This window comes from Sphaerodactylus townsendi, linkage group LG01 (genome assembly GCF_021028975.2).
Source record: "Sphaerodactylus townsendi isolate TG3544 linkage group LG01, MPM_Stown_v2.3, whole genome shotgun sequence".
NCBI lineage: Eukaryota > Metazoa > Chordata > Lepidosauria > Squamata > Sphaerodactylidae > Sphaerodactylus > Sphaerodactylus townsendi.
In genome coordinates this window covers 22678093-22695753 of record NC_059425.1, presented here as the reverse complement: position 1 = coordinate 22695753, position 17661 = coordinate 22678093, and the positions used below count along the sequence as shown (strand labels likewise).

General features: G+C 48.1%; 1 protein-coding gene across 2 annotated transcripts in view; it reads right to left on the bottom strand.

The window, feature by feature from the left end:
• NECTIN4 (nectin cell adhesion molecule 4) overlaps nucleotides 1–17661 on the bottom strand; it is a 137554-nt gene that overhangs the window by 20796 nt on the left and 99097 nt on the right. Inside the window, exons 1-4 of one of the 2 annotated variants that reach the window (XM_048482848.1) lie at nucleotides 16395–16401; nucleotides 13863–14216; nucleotides 11387–11677; nucleotides 6717–6837 (exon numbers count right to left, since the gene is read on the bottom strand). In XM_048482848.1, coding sequence (XP_048338805.1) covers nucleotides 6717–6837; nucleotides 11387–11677; nucleotides 13863–14154 — 704 coding nt within the window. In that variant the 5' untranslated portion in view covers nucleotides 14155–14216; nucleotides 16395–16401. Of the gene's footprint in view, nucleotides 1–6716; nucleotides 6838–11386; nucleotides 11678–13862; nucleotides 14217–16394; nucleotides 16402–17661 lie in introns of those variants that run through there. The other variant, XM_048482839.1, reaches the window with a different exon arrangement.

The following is a 17661-nucleotide window of genomic DNA, read 5'->3' as shown; positions in this document are numbered from 1 at the left end:
TCTGAGGTCACTCAGTTCCCCCTCTCCTATTTATTTGCAGCATTTCTCTGTTTGTCCTTTTATTTGGGCAGGGGGCAACCTTCGAAGAATCGAGTATACAAGGAGCACAGAATGCTGCTCGAGGTTGTGAAACACCGAAGTGTCGATTCAACGCAGAACTTAAAAAAGGGGGGGAAATGATGTAATGGTGGCCACAAATTATTTGAAAGGGTGTGTGCAAACAAAAGGGGGGGGGATTGAAAACATTTTACAAATGTTCTACAAAATTTATGAGGAAAGGGCCTTTGACCTCTTCAGGATATCCAGTTGTGCAGTTAACTGCTCTGTACTGAACAATGTGAGGCTGGGATCAAATCTTGCAATACCATATCAGCAGCACCTCAAGACTGGGAAAATCCATTTTTGAGTGCTCTCTGTGTACGGATAGGGCTGCTGAGATATTGATATGACTTCCCACTTTTGATACATGAAAGAACAGGCCACTTGTCTCTGACCTGTCAGAAGCAGAAATATGAACAGACTATAATCCAGGCAGTGCCTCTGCTAGAAATCCACGCTGGAGATCCATTCTGGAATAACTCCAGGGCCCACCAGGAGCTTGGTAACTGTAATCTCTGCCCATCGGAAAACGGTCAACGGTGCAATTTTGCATCTGTGATTTGGATTAGGCCATTGCTTTCACATCCTGCATGTGAGCTCCCAAAGGTGGGCCACTGCGAGTAGCAGAGTGCTGGACTAGATGGACTCTGGTCTGATCCAACAGGCTCTTTCTTATGTTCTTAGGGCGGTACAGGCAGGGAATTTACCACTTGAGCCCCTTCTTGCAGTCACCCATCCCAAACTGCCTCCCTGCGCATTTAAAAGAAAAAGAAGAAGAGTTTGGATTTATACCCCTCTTTCTCTCCTGTAGGAGACTCAAAGGAGCTTACACTCTTCTTTCCCTCTCCCCCCCCCCCAACAACAAACACCCTGTGTGGTGGGTGGGGCTGAGAGAGCTCAGTAGAGCTGTGACTAGCCCAAGGTCACCGAGCTAGCGTGTGTTGGAGTGCACAAGCTAATCTAGTTCACCAGATAAGCCTCCACAGCTCAAGTGGCAGAGCGGGGAATCAAACTCGGTTCTCCAGATTAAAGGGCACCTGCTCTTCACCACCATGCCACTGCTGCACCCTCCTGAAGAACAAGCGTTTCCCCCAGAGGCAGAGCTGCAATGGGAACATTCAAGGCAGCTCGCCCCGGGTGCCGCCATTGCAGTCGCATGTTGGGGGTGGGGCATGTTGAGTTCAGGGTGGGGCATATGAGGGTGGGGGGCGGGCGGTAGGAGGCACATGGGCAGTTCATGTCCCAGGCACAGTTTCCCCTCCCCTTGTCATTGATTTCCCCCTTGATAACAGCACAGGGAGTCAGATTTGATTAGAGAAACCAAACTGAGGTTGAAAGGTTAAACAGGACTGTATGTTTTAAGGGGGCTTTGAACCCCATTATGTAAGCTGCCCTGGGACTTCGGTGTAGGGCGAGATATAAATGAAATCAATAAATAAATGCCTTCTTCCCTCCAATCCAAATCACAGTGGCGCGATTTATCTTTTGAGCCAGGCTGAGAACCATAACAACTATCGGGAACGTCAGCATCCAGGGGCACTTAACCTCTGAATACCAGTGCCAGGAAGCAACATCAGGGAAGGGCCTCGTGTTGTTGACCCTTCTAGGCAACTGTTTAGCCACTGTGAGAAAAAAATGGTGGACTAGATGGTAGACTAGGTGGATCACTAGCAAGGCCCTTCTAATGTTCTCATGTTCACCATCTTCATCAGACCTGTTATAGCTGTCAGGCAGGGTTTCCAGCTCCGGATTGGGAAATACCTGGAGGTTTTGTGGGTAGAGCCTGAGGAGGGTGCGGTTTGGTAAGGGAAGGGACATCAATGGTACATAGTGCCATAGAATCCACCTTGCAAAGTGGCCATTTTCTCTAGGGCCCCTTCCGCACATGCAGAATAACGCACTTTCAATCCACTTTCAGAACTGTTTGCAAGTGGAGTTTGCTGTTCTGCACAGTAAAATCCAGTTGCAAAGTGCATTGAAAGTGGATTGAAAGTGCATTATTCTACCTGTGCGGAAGGGGCCTAGGTGAACAGATCTATATTGCCTAGAGATCAGTTATAACCCCAAGAGGTCTCCAGCCGCCACCTGGAGACTGGCAACCTTACTGTCAGGTGGCAATGACATGGCAGAATTCTGAGGCTGTGGTATGATCTGAATCTCTTAAGACTGCAAGTGGAAGAGTATTACACATTGGAAGGCTCCTCTATGTTACTAACAAGGTTGCCCCAGTGCCTTAGCACTTGCCAGGAGGTTTTGAGAATAGTTTGATGTCACTTCTGGGTGACGCTCTAGGAATTTCCCCAATCTCTGTGGTAAAGACCAAAGAGACATAGTGAAATTCTATGGAGGCCAGCCTTTTTATTCCCACTCCTTAATTTCTTGAAGATGAGGGACTGGGGCTGAGGGCGGGCAAACCACAAGTCTAGTTAGAAATCCTCTGCAAATAAAAACCAGCACAGCCAGCAAAGAGAGGGGTTTGGACCTTTCTCTCTTCTGTGCTAGTTTCTATTTCCATGGAGATTCTGATTTAAATGAACATTTAAAGTTGGAATCCAACCACCAGCCGCCTGAAGTGGCACAATCTAGTCCCACCATCATCTCAGTTCCCTGTGACGTCATTCTTCTAGGTTGCCCACTGCCTCAAAGGGGGGGAAATGTCCTGCCCCTTTAATGGAGGGCCAGTGGTATGGTATTTATCAGGGGACGTCATTATTTATCTGTACTCCAAGAGAAGCTCAACTGCCCATTTCAACACATTAAACCAATACGAATGGGCCAGGACATGTTTCTTCCAGCCAGCGGGCAGCCCTCCAAGAGTCATAGGATGCTACGCTTCATCTTTAAAGGACCCAAGTTGGAATCCTGCTTTATTTTGCAAGTTTAGAAGAATAAGGCGCAGTTGCATAATCAGCTTTGCAGGTTGCAGAATCCAGCCTGACTTGGCGCTGAATTAGCACTCCTCTAAGCGTAGACATGACCCTTCCTGTTTTAAGAAGTTCGTTAGCTCAACAGGTTAGGCCATTTGTCTGAGCAGCTGCCGTGGTGCAAGAGGATATAAGGAGTTTCTGTTTCTTCAATAATTCTGGCAGGTCAAATTGTGTGCTTCTGTGCATACACATACTGTTTTTACATTTGAAACAAAGCTTTCTTTTTGCGGGGGGGGGGGGGGGCTCTCCCCACAAGAACATGAAGGGATGGGCAAGTCCAGAATGCAGTTCTTTATGGCAAGTAGCTACTTAAAAAAAATTAGTTTGGCTTAAAGCATGCACAGGCTGGTCTTCACCGACTGAAGGGCACAGTAATCTGACATGGAAAAAAAATCTTATCAGAATAAAATCCCCAAATTTATATTTGCATGTTCTTGTACAAGCAAGATGGACAAAATTCTGGGCTGGCCTGTCAAATGCAGACAGAGGCCCAGATCTCCCACTTTCTGTATCTCATCCTCCTGTCTTTCAGAAGAAGGAGTTTGGATTTATATCCCCCCTTTCTCTCCTTAAGGAAACTCAAAGGGGCTTACAATCTCCTTTTCCGTCCCCCCACCCCCCACAACAAACACCCTGTGAGGTGGGTGGGGCTGAGAGTGCTCCAAAGAACTGTGACTCGCCGAAGGTCACCCAGCCGGCATGTGTTGGAGTGCACAGGCTAATCTGGTTCAACAGGTAACTCCACAGCTCAAGTGGCAGGTTCTCCAGATTAGAGTGCACCTGCTCTTAACCACTACACCACGCTGGCAGACAGAGTTCAGAGTAGGGATGCCAACTCCTCCCTGGCTACCAGTGAAGGATAGGGGTAGAACTGCCAGCCCCCAAGCTGGAAAATACCTGGAGGTTTGAGCCTGGGGAACACAGAGACGTCAGTGGGGTTCAGGGCCACAGAATCCACCCTCCAAAGCTTCCATTTTTCTCCAAGGTAACAATCCTCTGTAGTCTGGAGATGACCTGTAATTCCAGGAGATCCCCAGACCCGACCTGGAGGTTGGCACCCCTACTTCGGGGGATCTAATTCTGCTACAGCCCCCCCCCCCCCCCCTTCAACTTCTATGCAAAGCTTCATCAATCCAGCCCGCGCAGCCCTGCTGAGCTGGCTGTTTTTTCTTGCTCACCACAAAAGTCAAGAAAGGCTATGAGGTGCATTTTTGGCCCAGGGCTGCTTCCCCGAAACCCGCAACAAGTCCCAGCTGGTTCCCTCAGAGCACAAAACGGCTTGAGAGCCAGCCAGGAATTGCCGGGTGATGATGAATAAGTGGTTGAGGAAGATAAACCTCCTTCACTTTGAATGGGTTGCACAGGAGCTCTCTGCGAGGGCTGACCCAGATCAGGCGCAGGGCTGTCTGGGAACGGCACGGACGGTCTGACGTTGCCCTGGCTGCGGGTTTCTGCACCCGTGCTGAGGAAGGAACGGGGGGGAGGGGGGGGGAAACAACCCAGAGGAATTGCAGGGGGCTGTGGCATGAGGGAGTAAGGAAGAAGAGCGCTGTGAGAAAATCTGTGGGGCATCGGGGAAGAAAACGACAGCTGGCTCCGAGACAATGTCTGGGGGGCCAGGCAGACAACCAAGGCTGACGCAGGAGAATCTCGGGCCGCGGCAGACTCCAATGGTGCAATTCTGAATTTGCAAGCTGTAAAACTGTCACGTCTCTTCGGGACTGCCTGCGAGAACAGGGAGGGGCCTTTCTCCTTCCCATCTCCCTCTGCATCCCAAAAATGCCCCCCTGAAAAAATAGATTTAGGGGATATTTGGGGCTGTAGAGGAAGCGAGGAGGCAAAGGAAGTCATTCTGTAGGGTGGCCAGCTTCAGGTTATGAGATTCTTGGAGCTTGAGGGTGGAGCTTGGGGAGCAGAAGGGAGGGTTTGGGGACCCTCTGCTCAGCCAGCATGAGGGGAACAAAACTTTTATGCCACAAAATAATCCCAGGAGGCTTTGCCCTGAGAGTGCTGGGGAAAAGTAGGAGTGAACAAATGTATTACAGTCCTATAGCTGATTTAAAAAAAATCTAATGGACTATCTAAAGCCATGGTGGCGAACCTACCCTGTTTCCCTGAATATAAGACATCCCCTGAAAATAAGACGTAGTAGAGGTTTTGCTGAAGTGCAAAATATAAGGCATCCCCTGAAAGTAAGATGTAGCAAAGTTTTTGTTTGGAAGCATGCCCGACGAACAGAACACAGAAAAATAAGACATCCCCTGAAAATAAGACATTGCGCATCTTTGGGAGCAAAAATTAATATAAGACACTGTCTTATTTTCGGGGAAATAGGGTATGGCACTCCAGATGTTCATCGACTACAATTCCCATCAGTCATGCTGGAAGGAGCTGATGGGAATTGTAGTCCATAGGTTCGCCACCACTGATCTAAAGGAACAAGATCTACCAGACGATGGCCACACATCCTGGAAAGCCCACAACAACCAACTAATGAACTATCTTGGCAAATGCAGTTTCTGATTTGGAGGAGAGCGTAATTACAACTTATAGATCTCATGAGTGGCCACATTACTGATCCTTTATCATCTGAGCATTGCCTAAAAATATCAGAGAATGTAACGCTAGTATTTCATTGCTCCTGGATACCACTTTTTTCTTCTATACCTGGAGCTATAAGTGCAGTTGAAGATGATGTTTAAGGCTTTAAAGTGCTGAAGGGCTCTGCTGTTTTTATCCTACTTTTTATAATCAATATTTCAAAACGAACCTCGCTCAGTCCATAAACTGCAAATTGCAGGGTTACGGAGCCTCAGTTTGCCTTGGGGCTGTGCAGGGAAAATAGAGGTTTAACCTTTCAACTTCCAATTGGTTCCACTGTTTATGAAGCTGGCCTCCCCGCTATATTATTAGCATTTTAAAGAAGGAAAGATTATTTTCAATGGAACAAGATGTACAATCCCCATCTTGTCTTCTTAGCAGGTTGTTTATGTGTAGATTGTGGGACTAGTGTGTTCCTACTCAGTCACAAAGCACTATGAGTAATTGTGAAGAAAGTGTTCACAGTAACCTTGGGGCCAGTGGTGGGATCAAAAATTTTTAATAACAGGTTCTGATGGTGGTGGGATTCAAACAGTGGCGCCGCCACACACACGCCCCTGCAGTCCCTATTGGGCAGGGAGGTTGCTTTAGTAACCCCTTCTCGGCGCTCAGAAAAAATTAGTAACCACTTCTAGAGGAGTGGTGAGAACTGGTTGGATCCCATCTCTGCTTGGGGCAGTCCTCTCTTTCTCTCTACCTAGCTTGTAGCAAGGTGAAGGTAAAATTAGGGAGGCATATATGCTGCCCTGAGGTTTTAAAAGGGGGTAAATTTCTCATAAGGTTTTAAAATGTGTGCGCATTTTACATCTATATTCCTTTGAGACTTGGTGCCTCCATTCCTTTCTTGGCTATTTAACTACTAGAGACTCTGAGACTCTGACAACCATTCAGCCTAAGAAAAAATATAATAAGCCGTCTCAGAATTGCAAAGATAGAGACAAACTGGGCAGTAATTTATTAGGGACAATGATCAGGAAAACTGTGCAGTTGAAGAGCAGGTGATGTAATGAATTAACCAAGTTTAAGCTCCTTCCCATGTTTAGGAGGGGCCTCTGGGAGGGCACGGCCACGCAAAGGATAAATGCTCACCTAGTCCAGTTGTACGTAGGCGGAGGGTTCCCATCCCCAAGGCATTTCAGGGAGACCCCCTCCTCTCCTGTGACCCAATCCTCCTCTGTCTCATGGCCCAGGACTGAAGCATCCGACAGATCTGTGAGAAGAAGAGAAGATTAAGTGGGGGAGAGAAAGAGGAAGGGAGGAAGGACATTTCTGGGGGCCCCAATGGCAAATGCCACCTTGATTTCAATGGTAAGGCTGCTTGTGCCTTTGGACTTGCTTGTTCTTGAAGGTCTCCTGTGAAACAGAGAGATGAAGCTGCTTAACTATGAGCAGGAGTACCAAATGAGGTCCCGCCGGTGACATAGCACCTGCTGAAAACTTTCCTGGCACCTTCTACATGATCGTAGAAAGTGGGAGGGGCTAGGTGGGGCTGATGGAGATTCGAATGGCTGTGTAGGTCTTTAGAATGTTGCCTTGACAGCAGCTGGATAATGATCTGCATTGTCTCTGAAGGTAAGTTGCTGGCGTCATGTTGTGGCTGGCTCGGCCTTCTGAGGCAGCCATTTTGTGGCAGACAGCCTCAGACTAGCATGATCTTTTTCAGATCTCAGAAGCTAAGCAGGGTCAGCCCTGGTTAATATTTGGATGGGAAGCCACCGAGGAAGTCCTGGATCACAACTGGCTGGCAATGGCAAACCACCCCTGAGCTGGCAATGGCAAACCACCCCTGAGCATCTACTCAAGAGAGCCAGCATGGTTTAGTGGTGAAGAGCAGGTGCACTCTAATCTGGAGAACCGGGTTTGATTCCCCGCTCTGCCACTTGAGCTGTGGAGGCTTATCTGGGGAACTAGACTAGCTTGCGCACTCCAACACCTTTAAGGCCTTACGCGGTCTGGGGCCTCCGTACCTGTGGGACCGTCTTACCCCATACATCCCGAATCAGTCTCTGTGCTCAGCAGAGGCCAATTTACTGGTGATCCCTGGCCCCTCAATGATGCGGCTAGCCTCCACCTGGGCCAGAGCCTTTACAGCTCTGGCCCCAGCCTGGTGGAATGCTCTCCCTCCAGCTGTCAGGGCCCTGCGGGATCTTAATGAGTTCTGCAGGGCCTGTAAGACCGAGCTGTTCCGCCGGGCCTTTGGGGAGGCCGGCTGCTGATGTCCCCCCCCCCAGAACATCAGTGGGTCCTGCCGTCCACCTCCCCCCTTTTGTTTTAGGGGACTTGATAATAGGTGCCATCTTTTATGCTGATTTTAATAATGCTGCGTTTTAATAGGATGAGGTTATTAATATAGAGCCAAAAACTACCTAATATTTATTGGATTTTAGCTTTGATTTCTGTGCTCTATTCTGTTCTGTTCACCGCCCTGAGCCCTTCGGGGGAGGGCGGTATAAAAATGTAACCAATAAACAAACAAACAAACAAATAAACAAACACATGCCAGCTGGCTGGGTGACCTTGAGCTAGTCACAATACTTTGGAGCTCTCTCAGCCCCACCCACCTCACAGAATGTTTGTTGTGATGGGGGAAGGGAAAGGAGTTTGTAAGCCCCTTTGAGTCCCCTTTCAAGAGAGAGCGGGGATATAAATCCAAACTCTTCTTCTTGCCCTGGCAACCCTATGGAGTCGCCACAAGTCAGCTGTGACTTAATGGCACAAAACATTTATTGTGGCTGGACCCATCACTTTATGCCAGGATTCTAAATGGGCCTGCAGGTCCAAAAGTGTTAGATCACTGGTCCATCTGAACAGGGATATATAACCAAACATCTTGAATTATTAACTGAACCCCAACAGAGATGGATTATTGCAAGGGCCAGATGCAATACTTCACCATCGGCCATCATGAAGGGTCGCTATTTATCTATCCTTCTCCAGGATCGGGTTTGTCCACACTGCAAAAATCCAGTAGAGACTGTTGCTCACATTATATGCGACTGTCCAAGATATGTGGGTATCAGGAATTTCTTGCCTTAGCTGGCCCTAGACAAATCTGAAAGAGACTCTGACAATTTTGTTGTGGGGCTTCTATTACATAATACAGACGTCATGGTCTAAGTAATGTCTAATGCTAGATACAGTTTCTCTGTTTGTGTTTTGAGCTAACTCTTGCTTTGTACATTACAAATGTCTGGTAACGTACTGGAGCCTATTTTATATGCCTAATAAAGATTGTTGTTGCTAAAAAAAAGTCTTTCCCAACACCTGCTGCTTGAAATTATCTTAAGCAGAGATTCCAAAAACTTTGGACATAACTAGATGGGACATTTTCTATGTGTGTACTCACAGGAAGGTTAAACAACACGTTACAGTCTTTAACACAGGCAGATTACGCAGGAGCCCCCCCAATGGCACACTGAAAACAACCCTGGTGCAGTAAACTTCCCTGTACCGATGTACGAGGAAGTTGCCGCACACAGGGAGTAGATGTAGCGCATGGCAAATTTCCTTGTACTGTTCTACTGACATACAAGGAAGTTGTCGTGTGCCTACTGCTCTCGTTCTCAGCTTTCCCCATGGAAAGCAAGAGCGCTTCAGGTGCACACCTGATGCTGCGGAGGGGCAGAGAGGAGGTAATCTCCCCTGTCCATAATCCACATAGTGACTGTGTTTCCCTGAACACAGCAGCTATGTTCATTTCCTGGTCCTCATTAGCAGTGTGCTGAGGAAATAGTTTCCCTCACAGCTGACATGTGACCCTCTGAGTTAAAGTCAAGATGGGGGAACCCATCAACAAATTGTGATGTGTAGTTTTCCCTGTCTGTGTTGCATCTGTCAGATTGGAGCCTTTTCCTCTCAGTATCCCTGGAAGTAGGATCTGTCTTTCCCCGTCACAATTGCAGAGTTTTAGGCCTCCCTTCCCTCCATCCTTGCCCACAGCTCTCAAATCTAATATATTTGCTTTCATGTTCAGGCCTTTTGCTCAACTGCTGGGGAGACGGGAACAGGAAACGGGAGGGCGGTTTCTAACCAGGTCCCTATCAGCTCTCTTTCTTCGGTTGCTGTTGGCCACACCAGCATAGACAAGATCCAGCTCTCCACCTTTTTTGGTTTTTTGTTTGGCCCACAGCAATATTGCTGTGAAATCAGCGAATCTCTTGCATTCTGAATGGTTCACGGACGGTGACAATCTGTGAATCTGAGAGAAAAATGGCAGAGAGGTCACCTGCTTCCAGGTACACTTCCTTGCAAAGAAGAAGAAGAAGAGTTTGGATTTATACCCCCCCCCCTTTCTCAAAGGGGCTTACAATCTCCTTTCCCTTCCCCCCTTACAACAAACACCCTGCGAGGTGGGTGGGGCTTGGATAGCTCAGAAGAACTGTGACTAGCCCAAGGTCACCCAGCTGGCATGTGTGGGAGTGCACAGGCTAATCCGAATTCCCCAGATAAGCCTCCACAGTTCAAGCGGCAGAGCGGGGAATCAAACCTGGTTCCTCCAGATTAGAATGCACCTGCTCTTAACCACTACGCCACTGCTGCTCCTGCCACTGCAAAGGGATAAAGGTTTGAAGCGACCGGCTTTCATGTGGAAAACCTCATGTCTGGGATTGGGATTTTTTGCCCGCAAAGCAAACATGGAGCCATAACTCCTGCACAAAAATGTAAGCACTTAACACTGTGCTGAGTCAGACCTTTGGTCCAGGCAGCTCAATATTACCAGACCTTTGACTGTCAGCAGATCTTTGGGCTCAATGCCAGAGAAAAACTCTTTCCCAACTTGCTGCCTGAGATTTTTTTTCTTAACTCGAGATGCCAGGGACTGAACTTGTGCTCTTCTGCATGCAAAGCAGGGTGCTCTACTGCTGAGCCAAAGCCCCTCCCAGGTTTCTGGCAGGCAGGAGCAGCTCCTACAAGATATCAGAGCTAGACGGATGTTGCTTTGGGGTTCAGACTGCCTGCTTCCCACCTACTCAACGTAACACAAGCTGGTGGAGAGCGCTGTCAAGTTGCAGCCAACTTACGGCATCTCCAGAGAGTTGTCGAAATAAAAGATGTTCAGAGGTGTTTTGCCACTGCCTGACTCTGGGTACCAACCCTGGACTTCCTTGGTAGTCTCCCATCCAAGTGCTAACCCAGGCTGAACCTGCTTAGCTTCTGACAAGATCAGGCGAGCAGCAGCATCACATAATATATAAAGCACCACATAGAATCATAGAACAGAATCATAGGCCCCTGTTTGCAAGTGGATTTTGCCATTCCGCACAGCTTCAAAGAGCACTGAAAGCAGTTTGAAAGTGCATTATTCTGCATGTGCGGAATGAGCCTTAGAGTTGGAAGAGACCACAAAGGTTATCAAGTCCAACCTGCCTGCCATGCAGGAACACACAATCAAAGCACTCCCGACATATGTTCATCCAGCCTCTGTTTAAAAACCTCCAAAGAAGGTTACCCCACCATCTCCGAGGCAGTGAATTCCACTGCCGAACAGCCCAAGGTCACCCAGCTGGCGTGTGTTGGAGAGCACAAGCTAATCTAGCTCACCAGATAAGCCTCCACAGCTCAAGTGGCAGAGCGGGGAATCAACCCCGGTTCTCCAGATTAGAGCGCACCTGCTCTTAACTACCACACCACGGCTGGCTCTCTACTTCTTCTAATAAGAAGGTCCAAGCCACCTGGCCGTAATGGTTGGGCCACAAACACAGCTTGAGAAGCACAACTGCGAAGGGAAACGGCAGCTCAGAGCAGCAGCGAGTACCTACATGACACGTTGAGCCTGTGCGTGATCCGTTTCTGGTGCTGCAGTCCCGGGTGGGAGACGACGCAGGTCAGCAGCTTGCCGTGCATGTTCCGCCCGGGGACCACGTAGTACTCAATGGTGACAGACGCCGAGCGGGGGTGAGAGGAGTGGCGGATGTCAGTCTTGCCGGTCACTTCTGTCTCCCAGGTCACGTTGGGCACGGGGTTCCCTTCTGCAGTGCACGAGGCAGCCAGAGTGCGACCCTGCCCTTCCTCCAAAGGGGGACCGGGGTTTAAAGTTGGCAGTGGGGGCACTGTAGGAATAAGCAACAAAGTGGTGGTGAACCACGAAGCTGACGCAAGTATTCCAAGGGACTAGCGGGTTCCAGAGAGAGAAGCGGGCAGATGGGCCAACTTACATATTGGAAAAAACAACTCAAAAATTGTGGCGGAACAACAAAATCCAACCACATAAACCTGCCACACCGTTTGCTGCAATATAATTGAATGGGTTCAATATCAATACACAAAGAGCTACAGGCAGAGGAGTAAACAAAAACACCGCTGACACAGCAAACATAACACACACACTGCAGAAGAAGACACAAGCACTGTGACTGGAAAACAAAGTAAGTGTCCAACAAGGTAGGCCCAGGTTAGTGCAGAGGTCTCCAGAGACTGTGCAAAGCGCAAAGTTCCAAGGATTAACAAGGCGAAACATCTGCTTCATCAGCGGCAATATTGTTGGCAGTATTGTAAAGCTTGCCCACATATGGGAAGTTTGAGCCTTTATATTAAATATCCCAAATGTTCCTGGGCAGGGGTCTGCAACCTGTGGCTCTCCAAATGTTCACGGACTACAATTCCCATCAGCCCCTGCCAGCATGGCCAATTGGGGCTGATGGGAATTGTAGTCCATGAACATCTGGAGAGCCACAGGTTGCAGACCCCTGTTCCTGGAGCTAGGCAGTGAAGGTATTTTCAAGTTTGCTCCTCGTGCAATTTACATATTACCATATGAGCAGTGGTGTGATTCAGCCGGTTCGCACCACTTCAGCAGAACCGGTTGTTAAAACGGTGCTTGTAAACAACCCGTTGTTAAATTATTTTAAATCTCACCACCAGAACTGGTTGTTGAATTATTTGAATCCCACCACTGCATATGAGCTAGGCCCAATTTAGATTTTGTCAGTGGTGTTGCGGAAGTAGGGCTTTAGCTTTCCCCGGGCTGCTTGACCCCATCTGAAATCGTGCTCTGGGTGTGTTAAGTGCTGTCCAATCGCTTCTAGTTCACAACCATCCAATGAATCAACGTATTCCAAAACATCCTATCATTAACAGCCTTGCTCAGGGCTTGCAAGCTGAGGCCCGTGGCTTCATAGAGTCAATTCATCTCACGTTGGGCTTCCCCTTTTTCTTGCATTATTGTCTTTCCCAGTGACTCTTAGCCTCTCGTTATGTGACCAAAGTATGACAGCCTCAGTTTAGGCATTTTAGCTTCTAGGGCAGTGGTGGCGAACCTTTGGCACTCCAGATGTTATGGACTACAATTCCCATCAGCCCCTGCCAGCACGGCCAATTGGCAGGGGCGGATGGGAATTGTAGTCCATAACATCTGGAGTGCCAAAGGTTCGCCACCATGGTTTTAGGGACAGTTTAGGCTTGATTTGATATAGGAAGGACTTGCTCTCTACCTACTAAAAACTGACCAATCTGCTCACAACTGGCCACTTTATTGGACTGTTTAGGAGCAGACTGGCCATTATGGCCACTGGGGAGAATCCTGGTGGGATAGCAACCGGAAGCCCACCTTCTATCAGGGTCACAAGCAAGATGAGTCTTAATATCTGAGGGGTAGCCCCAGGCAGAATGAGACTCTTCTTGTCCAATACAGGCTTGCACCAGGAGAAGAAGAAGAAGAGTTGGATTTATATACCTCCTTTCTCTCCTGTAGGAGACTCAAAGGGGCTGACAATCTCCTTGCCCTCCCCACCTCGCAACAAACACCCTGTGAGGTGTGTGGGGCTGAGAGAGTTCCAAAGAACTGTGACGAGCCCAAGGTCACCCAGCTGGCATGTGCACAAGCTAATCTGGTTCACCAGATCAGCCTCCACAGCTCAAGTGGCAGAGCGGGGAATCAAACCCGGCTCTCCAGATTAGAGTGCCCCTGCTCTTAACCGCTATACCACGCTGCCTCTCAAGGTGGAGAGAGTGTCAGCTTGCAGATAGCAGCCCTTGGAGGGAAGAGGCAAGCTCCATTTGGTGCTGTGTTTACCAGCCTCCGGGTAGCGGTCGGAGGTCCCCCAGAATTACATTGGATCTGTGGGTGGTAGAGACCAGGTCCCCTGGAGAAAATGGCTGCTTTGGAGGGCGGAGTCTATGGCTTTGTATCCTGCTGAAGACCCTCCTCTCCCCAAACCCAACCCTCTCCAGGGTCCACCCCCAAAATCTCCAGGCATTTCACTGCAGAGAGCTAGACTTCACTTAAAGGGCAATTACCTAGGACCTTGAGGGTGAGGTGGGACTCAAAGTTTCCCTGTGGGAAGGTGATGAGGTGGCATTCGTAGTTTCCCTCATCGGCCTGAACCGCATTCCTCAACACGATTGAGCCGTTCTTCAGGGACTCTTGTGACTGCCACGACACTCGTCCTGCGTAGGCCTCCTGGATATACTCCCCATGCTCTGAATTCAGAGCGGCTAGCTCCACAGTCTGCCCATCATCTCCACGCTTCAGCCACGTCACCTGGAACACCTTCTCACCCGCCGTGGCCTGGTAGGAGCAAGGGAGCATGACATCTTTGCCAAGCACGGCGGTCACTTTTTGCCGGGGCTCCAGCACCTTGGCTGGGGAACCTGAGGAGACAGAAGAAGGCGAAACACATGAGGTGATTACCGGTTTATTATTTTATTAAAAATAATCAGATTGTTTTTAGGGTTTTAATGTCTTTGGACCTTGCTTAGCCCGTAATGAAAGCAGCTGAGCGACATCTCCACATCATGGAAACGCACATGATTCACTGGACACTGGGTGTATCCCTCCTCGACCACATCACCAACAACATGGTCCGAAACAATTTGGCATCGTGCCCATCGAAACAAAAATAAGAGAGTCGCCTGCACTGGTTTGGCCATGTCTGACAAGCAGCCCTAGACACTGTCACCAGCATTGCCTATCACATTGAAGTTACTGGTCGGCGGCCACACAGACAGCCAAAGCAATGATTGCAAAATACCATCAATGTGAATCTGAAAGTTGCATGCCTGCAAAAAGACATTTCGCTTGATCGAGAGAAGTGGCATTTAAAAATCAGAGTATTAGTGGAACAACGCGAAGAAGAAGAAGAAGAAGAAGAAGAAGAAGGAGGAGGAGGAGGAGGAGGAGGAGGAGGAGGAGGTGGAGGAGGAGGAGGAGGAGGAGGAGACCTTGCTTAGCTAGCTTTTAGAAACTACTCTTGAGCCAATGTGGAAAGTGGGAAAGGCAGGATGTAAAACTTTTAACAGATAAATATAGAAATGATATCAAGATCTATCTCTGCACAGTACAGGAAATGGCAACCTGTGAACGGCACAGTGTACAGATAAGACACATCTATATCTCCAACAACAGATTTAAATTCTAGATTCCTTCGGAAAGGACCTGTACAGGGTTTCCAACCCTGAACCAGAAAATGTTTAGAGATTTTGGTGCTGGTGCTTGGGCAGGGTAGAAATTGTGGCACTTCCCGGTAATGTGCTAGGAAGTTTCCCCAATCTCTATGGCAAAAACTATCAAGACTAGGAAAAATTCCTAGAGTGTCACCATAAATGCTACCCCATTTTTTCTTATGCCCCTTAAACTACCGTGGGGGGGGGGGAGAGATAGAGGATGGGGACAAATTTCCTGTTGACAGGCAATCCTAGAGCAATCCTATCAAAAAGGATGGTGCTAGCAACCCACACTAAAACAATTTTAATAAGGCATCTCCCAAAGGCAAAACTTGGAACAGTGATTCAATACAGGCTATGCCCAAAAAATAGGGGCTGTCCCCGGTAAATAGGGATAGTCAAACCCTGTGTAATCCCTAGGATACAACAGACAGCTAACCATGTTTTTACTTTCCGTTTGTTGCACAGTTTTCATTGAGTGCTGTTTCCAGAGCACCTTGGGGAGAAAAGAAGTCAGTTTCTGTTTGCAGTGCAAATATGTCCTCAGCCATGTATGACAGGTAGTAAATTTTTAAACATGATTGTCCCCTTCCAGACTTTGCTATCCTTTGTTCCATCTTGAATATTTTATTCTATTTATTTAGGGACATTATAAGCCACTTTTCATCACATAGTCCCAAAGTGGTGCATGCTGAAAACTTGCAAACGAGTGCATAAAAATAATGGAAACCGATACAACAATGCAAGCCTGCAATTAATAAAAGGCAGCACAGCGGGAACATATTTTTGTCTGAGTCAATGGACGTATCCTAGCCTGCTTGCAGAACAATGACAGAAAGAGAAGGAGTCAAGCAAAAGCACGGACGCGATTCCCATCTGTTCTTTGCTTGTTTACCAAATTCATTCTGCAGCTTTCTGCTAGATAGGATGGTCACCCGAGCGTTGGCAACTGACAGGGGGACAGGAGCAGCGGCATGTAAATACACAGCAGTCTGACGTCGCAACACTGGAGGAGACATCCTAGCATCATCATGATACTATAGGATTCCTAAAAACTTTATCGGTTTTGGAAGGTTGGTCGATTCCCAACCGGAAAAATGAATGTAGACACTAACCGGTTTGGGAAAAACCAGGACCTTTTGAGCACAGTTTCAGCCTCCCCACTGCAGCTTCTGCCCCACAACGATCCTTGTTCCCAGAAATGCAGCCGCAACGAAGGATTCCCCACTGAGGCGGATTGAAAACGCGATCCGCTCAGGGGCTTGATGCCCAGGTAGCACATGCCCATCTTCTCACTGGACACAGTGTGTAACAGACCTCCCTCTGTGATACATATCTGAAGATGCCAGCCACAGATGCAGGCGAAATGTGAGGAACAAGATCTACCAGACCACGGCCACACAGCCCGGAAAACCCATTGAAAAATTTTTCATTGAAAATGCTGGGGGGAAGAATTAGGACTAATAAAAGGAAACACTTCTTCACACAACGTGTGATTGGTGTTTGGAATATGCTGCCACAGGAGGTGGTGATGGCCACTAACCTGGATAGCTTTAGAAAGGGCTTGGCCAGATTTATGGAGGAGAAGTCGATCTATGGCTACCAATCTTGATCCTCCTCGATCTCAGATTGCAAATGCCTTAGCAGACCAGGTGCTCAGGAGCAGCAGCAGCAGCAGAAGGCCATTGCTTTCACATCCTGCATGTGAGCTCCCAAAGGCACCTGGTGGGCCACTGCGAGTAGCAGAGTGCTGGACTAGATGGACTCTGGTCTGATCCAGCAGGCTAGTTCTTATGTTCTTATGTTCTTAACCCATCACTACCAGTTGAATCCAGCCATGAAAGCCTTCGACAATACATTGCTTATGAAATTGTGTATTATACATGATGGATAAAATTACCCACATTGTTTGTGGTTTAAACCATTGGCTACAGATTTATATTGCTGCCATATCCCGCTGGAAGTTGGCAACCATTCCCAGCATACACCCAGACTGAGGTCCCGCCTTTCCAGTTTTGTGTTCTGCTTCACAATCTTCCCCGGCCTCTTTTGCATCTTGAGCTGCCGGCTGCGGAACGCTCCTGTCTCTGAAGGAAGCGGCTGGGCCAGAGAGTCCAGATAAACCTGCCGGCACAGATACCCGGGCTTTGCCACGGCTTGTGAGAGATCCACTCCCTCCCTCTGCTCGCAAACCGCCCCGTCGTATGTCCCCTGCGCAAGGCGGGGCTGTGTGCGGGGATCACTTGGGAAGCGAGGCATGTAAAATGATGGTCCTTTGCCAGCTACTGAAGACATTTTTCATTTCAAAAACGTTTTTTGCTGACGTTTAGAGATTCTGCTTTGATGGCTTCCTGAAATAATTGTGGTTTGTTAGATGCTGCTCAGAGTTAGTGCTTTAACATTTTTTTGTTTAAAAACTGCTCTGTTCCTTTGCTGTTTGGACAACTTTTAATAAAATCATTCTCGAGGGATCAGCAAATTGAGGTTTTTCTGTAATAGTCACTGTGATAATTATTTTCAAACTGTGTTTTTTAAAGCTGTATTTGGTTTAAACTCTTGCAAGATGCCTCATGTCTGTTAGAAAGGCAACACTGATATTATAAGCAATATTTACATTTCTAAATGCTGCACTGTAAATGCACCAGTGGCAGAG